Here is an 8,991-nt window from a genome sequence, read left to right on the forward strand (position 1 = left end):
GACATAGGGAATTCATCTGCCACAGACTAACTGAAGTAATCAGACAGACAAGTCAGACTATTACCTCTCAACTGTACAGATTTTTGCTTCATATTTTTGGTGTTCCTCTTAAAATCTGCACTTTTCTGGCAAATAGCTGAGGATTGAAGTCATTGAATAATGACAAACATTTGAGTTTAAGACTCCACATCCTTCAGAAAATTCATGCTAATGCAAAACATATTATTCTATCAATTTCTAAGTTTGTAAGAACAATATCCCCCATCATTTTAGGTTTTGTCCAGATTTTTTGCTCTAAGAGGTTGAGACGTACATATGCTAATGTGTATAGATGCATTTATGAAGAATAAGGTAGAAACAAAAACAGCCATAGAAGGTAAAAGAGTATCTGCTTTTATTTGGTACACAAGATGGCCAAGTAATTACAGATAAAAATATGTCATACTTCTTCCAGGCCTGACTTAGCAGATACTATACAACGATCCTTATTTCTCACAGAGGAAGCAAAACACAGATTTAAGTAATAAGCTATTTCCCCAAGTAAAAAGGATACTTAATCTTGCAAATAGAGCAGTACAGTGTTTTGTGCAAGCTGTAATGTGCATCAATATGTGTGGGAGGGTGAAGTGTCAGACATATAAAACAGGTTTTGTACGAAAGTGACTCAGAATGGTCTAACTGTAGGTTAATGTAGCTGTGGGTCATGTTACTCTAGAGAGACAAACAGTGAAATGAGGCAGCATTCAAGAACATTTGAAACAAGCTAAAACAGAGTAATGTCTTAGCAATCCATATAAACAATAAACATGCAAGATGCTTTGAGTGACTTTTGCAGCCTTTGATCGTGCATAAAAAGTAAAAAAGAAAATAAAAATAGAAAAATGCTGCTAGCAACAAAGAAACTTTTTATACTTGATACAGTTAAACCTAAAGGACTAAACATGGAATTAAACTGCAAGCTTTTTTTTTAAGCTAAACATTTTAGAAAACTTTAAGTGTTTTAAAGTTATTTACACTGCTAGACTGTTAACTGATAAAAATGGTGGGTAAAACAGTTTCAGAAAGCTTCAGTGAAAGTACTAAATTGATAAACTGATGCACTAAAATTTCATTCATTTTTGCACAGGATTTTTTTTTTCAAAATTTTGAGGGTTTATGGCTATTGCTGTGATCTGGGAAAAATATAGTTTAGAAAAGTCATTAATTTTCAATGCCAGAATCTAAGGCACAGGACTACAGCAGAGATGATTGAACTAATATGAATGAACCAAACTGTGAATGGCAAAAGCAAAAACGCGGACATCAGAACACACCACCAAAAGATGGGTACCCAGCTTGTAAAGCTGCTTCTTAAAAATATCTGTAGTAAATCAGTTTGCTTCTGTGTGGATAACGGAACTATATTCTCAACCATGTACAGTAAATTGCTTGTAACCAGAATAACACAATATTTACCTCCTAATTTCCTAGACACACAGAGTATATAACTCTTCCTTACCAATACTTTAAACTTCTGAAACATCCCCAGGCTGGTTCCAGTCATTATATTAGCTTATTTATTTATTTACATAACAGGAATGTGACACCCAAGTCCTTTTCAACATCATTTCCTCTTCATGTACTCTCATGGAGTTTGTCACTTATTCTGTCAGTCCAGCTGAAGACTGCCGTGACTGGACTGCCTGCTGCACAATGTCTGTCCATTGATCATTTGACATCTCTTTGGCCCATGCTGGGATTGAAATTGCTGGAAGTTTTATATCTGCCATTGTCCTCTTTACTAACTCCACATGCTCTGTGAAACATAAATATATCAAAAAGAGAGTACTGTTAAAGGCTGCACAATCATGCTCATCAGTCATTGCATACATGTGTATCAACTGCCTGCACATATGCTTGTAGCAAGATATTTACCAGCCAAATGAACTGCAGAATGACCGTCTCCGTATTTAAACAAATACCAAGTGTTGCTAGCCTAATTACTACTGCCAGATTTTGCTTTTTTGTTTTCAAATCTCAGTGCTTCCAACTTCAAATGAGATGATAAACCAAGTTTGAACCTGCCAGAGTTGGTGGCAGCTTAGGTGCATGGAAAAGATCCTACGACATTTAAAATAAAGAGTCGTGACATTTAAGAAAGAGAGTAGTGGAATCCGTGGCCTGGCCAAATTTCCCTTACCCAGTATGAACACCAGCTTAGGTCACGTCTGAAAAGTGGTCACAGGCATAATGGGACTAAGCTGGTCAATAAAGCAAGAGTCGAAGCAAGCATTCAAGCATAAATAAATAAATACTTCACAATCTTGCTGTGATGCTTATTTATATTACTTTAGTTTTGTTATAAATATCTATCTAAAAGTGCAAGCCATCCCCCCTCCACAGCAGACATCTGATACCTCAGCATTCATCCCCACCACTACTCAGTGATTGTTTTACCCAATTATTTGTTATATTTACTGAACAGGTACCTAATACTTCCTGTACATGAGGCAGACTATATAGATCATAGATGGAATAAACCTGTACAACTGTCAAAGATATAATGAGTGGAAAATAACTGACTAGGGAAATATTAATGCATCAGACAAAAAAATACTGAAACTTTAAAAAGCTAGAGAGACAAAAGGAAAGGAAAAAAAAAAACAGAAACAAAAATGTGACTATACAAATGCTTCTTCTTACTTTAAAGAAGGAAAACAAAATGTGACACTCTCAAAAGAATAAGCTATCATCAGAAAGCCACAGTTGGATGGCATATTCCCTTGGGTGTCCTTGTAGCATTCATGAGCGGATTTTTCCCATTGACTCCACAGCTTGCAAGTGTACAAGGGTGCTCCACCACAGGTACTTGTGGCAGTATAAAGATAATATACATATGATATGGCCCAGCTCCCACATTCATACCACAGCCTAGTGCGAGGGTTCTCTCATCTGCTCCAAACAGGATTGCAAGGAACTTTTCCACCTCTGTGAGACACTTTTGTTGGTGGTCCACCTCCTGTAGTGGACCTGTCCCTGGCAATATTCTGTGTCTGAATGCACTAGCAACATATTATGGCCACCCACAGCACTGATGTCCTGCACCACTCCCTGCAATGCCTGGTCCTAAAAAGTCCCATCTCTTTTACCCTTCAAGGATATGCATGCTATAGGTGTATAGGGACTACAATGACACCTTGGACTCCAGTGTGGTGAACTTTTCCTAGCTATCATTCTCTCAAGATGCATACACCGGTGGGTTACAGAACTGGATCAGTGCAAGTATGCATGACTGTCTGTGGCAGGCCCTTACGTATCAATGTTGTCCTCCTGCTTCAGTGTGGGGGCAATACACCTCTCCACTAATACACCATCATCAACCATACACTGTGCAGTACTGATAGTGGCAATGGGCATGGTACCCCTGTCCACCATCTTGCAGCACTCAGCTGATAGCATGTGGTCCAACATACGTACAGGTGGCCTCATTTTTCATTTAGCATGTCTTGCAGTCTGTATGTGCATATACTACAAAGCAGCCTTCACACCCTTGTTCTCCATTCCTGTTTTTTTTTTCTTCTTTCAGAATCTTAAGTTTCTCCCCTATGACGTTAACCAGATTTGTTTAAATCAAAATTTTCAATTGAGCTTTAGTGACTTAACACTGCAGGAGCACAAGCAGGCAAACACTAAATATTAAAACAAGTTATATAATTTGTTTGACAAAGGCTCTAGGTTTCTTAGTTAATTGCTCTTTTGCTTGTAACCAACAGTCCAATAGAAACTTTTCACAAATGAAGTATTTAACCACTGTTATACAAAACATTATATCAAAAGTCTGGTGGACTACAAAAAAATCAGTTACAAAGCAAGAACCTTTACACATGCACTTTTACTCAAGCTGCTCTATGGTGCAGAAAGATTTTGCAATCTGTCAAAATATAACTTTCACAGCTTAGAAATAGCTTACAGTAGCACATCTTGATACATTTCTGATCTACTTCCAACTCTTTTCTCTATTCATCATAGTATCATTATTGTCATTAGTGTGTTAGGACAGGTGGACCCAGCATACTGGCTGAAGTACATTCAATACATTTGCCTCTAAAATCATTCAGTTGGACTTTTCCAAGATGGCAGCACACTGATTAAAACCTTACCTCCAGTTTTCTCAATGTGAAATAAGAAAATGAAAGTAAAGCAGGGGCTCTTGTCACTTTTAGTAAAATAAATTACTGGCTAGTAAGTTCACTTCCTGGATGCCAGCAAAGAAGAAACTAAGAGAGCCTGAAAGAAAATCAAATAGGAAGGTAAAGAGAAAACACTGACTGGGAGGAATCCTGCTGCTGTTCAGCAAAGAGCAGTTCAAGCTCTGACTTTGGTGCAAGACATGGCTTCTGGTAATCTACAGGAAAAAAAAAGTCAAATATGCTCAGAGATGATTAAAAAAAAGAAAAAACTCAAGGAGTATATCAACTCAAATAACAAAAGGCTGGAAAAATGGAAGAAGCTTTAAACATCTACTCAGATGAGATGATGAAATTGCAAACGGAGATCGAAATGAAGAAAAGGCAGGCTGAGTTTGAGACTGAACAAAAACAGGCATTTCAAAAATGGTGTAATTAGAGGGCAAGGCACATAGGGAAAATCTGAGATTTTCTGCTGTAAAAGGGAAACTAGAAGGAACTGACTGTAGTAATTTTATGAAGGAAGAAATAAGCAACTGATTGGTATTTCACAGCAGGAACTGTTAATTGAAAGAGCACAATGTTTGTATGCTCCAAACCTTGCCATTAGAAAGCAGCCAAGACCATCATACCTCCAACATTTGCAGTCTACCTAAGGAAAAATTCTTTGAAGTCTACTTGGGGTATAAAAAATACTTACGTAAACACTTCCAAAGATTCAAAATTTTCCAGTCTTTGTTGCATATTTGGGAGACATGCATATACACCCCACTGTTTCTTTGTGAATTGCTTATCTAATCATTCTTCCTAATTCTTTCTAACTTTGTCTGATTGATTCTTATACTTATCATGCTATATTTTGTTTGCTCTACTAATTATTCCTTTAACAGCAGCTTCTGTTCTAGATTCTACTAAAAACTCTACAAGTGCTGGTCTTTCACTTAGGATCCCCTATTTCTTTCCCTATATTCTAATACCAATCCTCAATAAGGAAGCCATTCTCTATCCTGCAATATAAATTATTGGCCTCTTCCCATTCTATTACCTCCCCCTCTCCAATTATTTGCTCCCAATACCTTGGTTCTTTTACCAGTTTTATCCATTAGATTCCAGCCCCCTCTTGCCTACAGTCTGTATCCCTAATTGCAGTCATCCCTATTGCCAGAATCTGCTTTCACTATTCCCATGTTGGCTTAGTTCTTGGAATACTTTCTGCTACTTTATGAATATAACATGCTGCATAATTATTCTCCTTAAGGATCTGCATCCAAAATCCCAGTCTCTCCTTGTTTCTTGAGTTTTCCCCCATTTCATCATTGTCACTTTCCACTTTGAATTAAAGGTTTCTACTTGCACTATGTATATGAGCCTTAATTGTGTAGCTGTGAAATGTCCCTTCAAATTGGGTAATCTCAAACTGCCTTTTTCAATTAGAAGAATCAGTTTATCCCACTTGACTCTTGCCATCTTCCCCTCCCAGATAAAAATCCTTCAGCTCTTTATTAATTGCTATCCACAACATCTCTGGTTGATAAAAATATGCCTGACCTGTGTATAAAACTAAACGGACTAAAATGCATATTGACTGCTTGCATCTTGCTATCCATACACATATAACAGAGCTTCCAGTTTCGCAGTTTTTGTATAATTTGTTCAGACTCTTCACATACATTCTTAGCTGCCACACCAGAAATGTTTTTAATCCATACTCCTAAGTACATAATTTTCTCAAGTCCCCATAAATATGGATATTGCTGAACCAATTTGTGTATCGATACACAATTTTACAGCTATTGCCTTTGTTTTTGCTTCATTATTTTTGTATCCCAAAAAGATATGAAACTGACTCAAAAATGTTCTAAAACACTGAAATATCCCTTTTTTGGTTTTATCAGGTGTAAAATAATATCCACAATACAGCCAGCCTTTGACTACCATACCAATTTTATCCTTGAATTTCTGAATTTCTTATTTTCTTTGCCAGTGGTTCTTTGCCAATTCTAAATTGCCTAGATAAAGTAAGGCCTTGTTAGTGCAAATAACAAAGGGGAAAGAGGACACCATGCCTGGTTCCTCTGTTCAAACAGAAATTATCAGAGAGGAACCCATCCACTTAAATTTTTGCCTCGGCTCCCTCATACATCCTCCTAATAAACCTTATAAATTTTATCAGGGAATGCAAATGCTTCCATTACCCTGCTCATAAAACTCCCAGCTTACTTTCTCTGCATAAAGTCCTACCAACAACAGTGGCATTTTCTTACATTCAGCTTCCCTCTGGATCATCAATATTCTGTTGATGTTAAATGTTTGCCTCTCCTCCACAAAACAGTACTGATCCAAGCCCATCAATTCTGGCATCGCCTTCAACATTCGTCTAGCTATTATAGACAAACTTTATAATCATGGTTTAGGATTGAAATGGGCCTGTATGAAGCTGGATCTGATGGGTCTTTACCCTCTTCAGGTATTACAGCCACCATCACTTTCTTCCAGGATTTTGGTGCTCTTAAAATATTGTTAAACAAACCAGATCTTTTATCTTTTTCCCTCCTAGCTTCCAAACTTCCACAGGAATATCATCTATTCCTAGGGACTTTCCTGTCGATTGGTTATATATCACCATTTTTATCTCATCTCCTCCTATCATATTAGTAATTGAGACTCTACCTCTAGCCTTGGCAAATTTAATTCTTCCAAAAACAATTCCATTTGTATCTTTTATTAATCTCCCTCTTTCTCTGCTTTCTACAAACTTTCATAAAATTTCCAAAAAATTCCTAGTACCTCTACAGGATTTCTTATCGTCCTTGTTATAGATGCCCTAAGTTTGGCGACAGCCCTTTCTACTTTGTTGCCCGAGATGTTGCACTAAAAAGTTTTTGTGCTCTGGCATTATTTATTTATTTAATTTTGACATTTGTTTACTGAGGTGGTCTGACTGGGTCTACAGAATCCATTTTCAGCAGAGGCCCAGAAAGAAATGCTCTACATGTAGTACAACACAAATGGCATTAGAAATACTATACAAAAATAAGTTGAAAGAACAAACTACGTTAAAAGATGTTACAACATATACTACATATCTAGACGATTCTATAGAGTTGAGACATTACAGACAATAATAGTCACTCACCATACATGATGTAGATAGTGTCCAAAAATAGTACACAGGTAGTGCAATGTGTGATGCTGACTGTTGCAGTACATGAAAACCAGAATGTTAGTTTCAGTTAGGAAAATAACCAGAAAGTTACTGATGCAGAAAGACAGTGACAGAGTTAAAAAGAATATAAGCAATACAGCCTGAGCAGTGACTTAAGGATATGATATAAAAACACAGAAGGAGTTAGAAGAGCCTTAATATCCTGCAGACTCTGAGGGACTGGAATGCGACAGAAGAAAAGGATGAGGCTAATGTGGAAGAAGAGGAAGAGCTGAGCATTAGGCAGGCTTTATGCAGAGGCAGAGCCATGTACTTTTGAGATGATCTTTTAAAGAGGCTTTGAAATCGGTTAGGCCAGGCATAGACCTGGTAGCTAGCAGCAGTGAATTCCAAAATGTAGAGAGAGAGTATGAATACACAGTAGGTTTTCAGACAGCTAAGAGACTTTTGTCTTCTGATCGTAGGGATCGATTTGGTGTGTAAGGTGTGACTAGATTGGCTAGTGCAGGGCAGGCAGTAGGCTTGAAAATAAGGTTGTGCAAGGTGGATAGCTGAATAAAGGCAAGTTGGTTGGGGAGTTAAAGGGAGTTTAATTCCAGGAGTGGTTTACAGTGGTGTGTGTGATATTTAGAGCTTGTGGCAAACTTTGCAACTTTGTTGTAGCACTATTCCATCTTGTTTATGGTAGAAGTATGTTAGTTAGAATAGGGGCACTATAAAGAAGGGAGGGAAGTAAACATGTTTTTGCAAGGGTAATTTTGCTTGCTGCAGTAAAGAAATGTTTGTTTCTATACAAGAGTACTAGTTTTTGGTGAGTTTTCTTTATATTTTGAAGTATATGGGGGGTGGGGGTGAATGAAAGTTTGTCAATGATAACTCCTAGAAGTTTGGTTTCCTGCACTATTTCTATGACAGTGTTGTCAGATGCAAGGATGTTAAAATGATCAGTGACAGGGGAGGTGCGTTTGGGATGAAAGAGTACTAGTCTAGTCTAATTTGGATTAAGAGAGCTGGGCATTTCTTAGCCCAGATTCAACTGCAGTAAAGGACTGCTGAGTTTTCGAAAGTAGTTCTGGTAGTGGCTGAGTAGGACAGATTATGGTGGAATCAGTGTACTGAATGAGGGTCCCAGGGTGAGTGGCAGTGTGAAGGTTTGTGAAAATGTTGAAGAGTAGGGGTCCTAGGATGGAGCAATGAGGGACTCCAGTAGGGTTGTGGAGAAAGTGAGAGTTCACTGGACCATTTCACTGTTTGTTTACCATCCTTGAGGTAGCTCTGAAACCATTTTATTGTGTTATGTGAGAAGCCTAAGTTAGACAGTGTGCTCAGTTGTAAAGGATGAGACATTGTGTCAAAGGCCTTGTAAAGATCAAGGAATACTGAGGCTGTATAGAATAATGCATCTCTGGCCTTGTTCACGGTGTAGTTACTACAGCTCTGCACATCACCCTTATTCTTAAAAATCACTTTCTCCATTCCTCAGGCATCTTCTCACTTTCCATGATTTCATTAAACAATCTGGTTAGAAACTCCACTGCCATTTCACCTAAACACCTCCATGCTTCACAGGTATGTAACCTGGACCAACAGCCTTTCCATTCTTCATCTTCTTCATAGCTAGCCTTACTTCCTCCTTGATAATCCACTGCACTTCATGAT

General features: G+C 37.8%; 1 protein-coding gene across 1 annotated transcript in view; it reads right to left on the minus strand.

Moving 5' to 3' along the window:
* Window positions 1-372: 372 nt before the first annotated feature.
* Window positions 373-8,991, minus strand: part of MEA1 (male-enhanced antigen 1) — a 75,154-nt gene continuing 66,535 nt past the window's right edge. Inside the window, exon 2 of the mRNA XM_044061123.1 lies at window positions 373-1,795. Coding sequence (XP_043917058.1) covers window positions 1,641-1,795 — 155 coding nt within the window. The 3' untranslated portion in view covers window positions 373-1,640. The remainder of the gene's footprint in view (window positions 1,796-8,991) is intronic.

Source organism: Protopterus annectens, chromosome 1.part0 (genome assembly GCF_019279795.1).
Source record: "Protopterus annectens isolate FY-2018-M chromosome 1.part0, PAN1.0, whole genome shotgun sequence".
In the NCBI taxonomy this organism is placed as follows: domain Eukaryota; kingdom Metazoa; phylum Chordata; order Ceratodontiformes; family Protopteridae; genus Protopterus; species Protopterus annectens.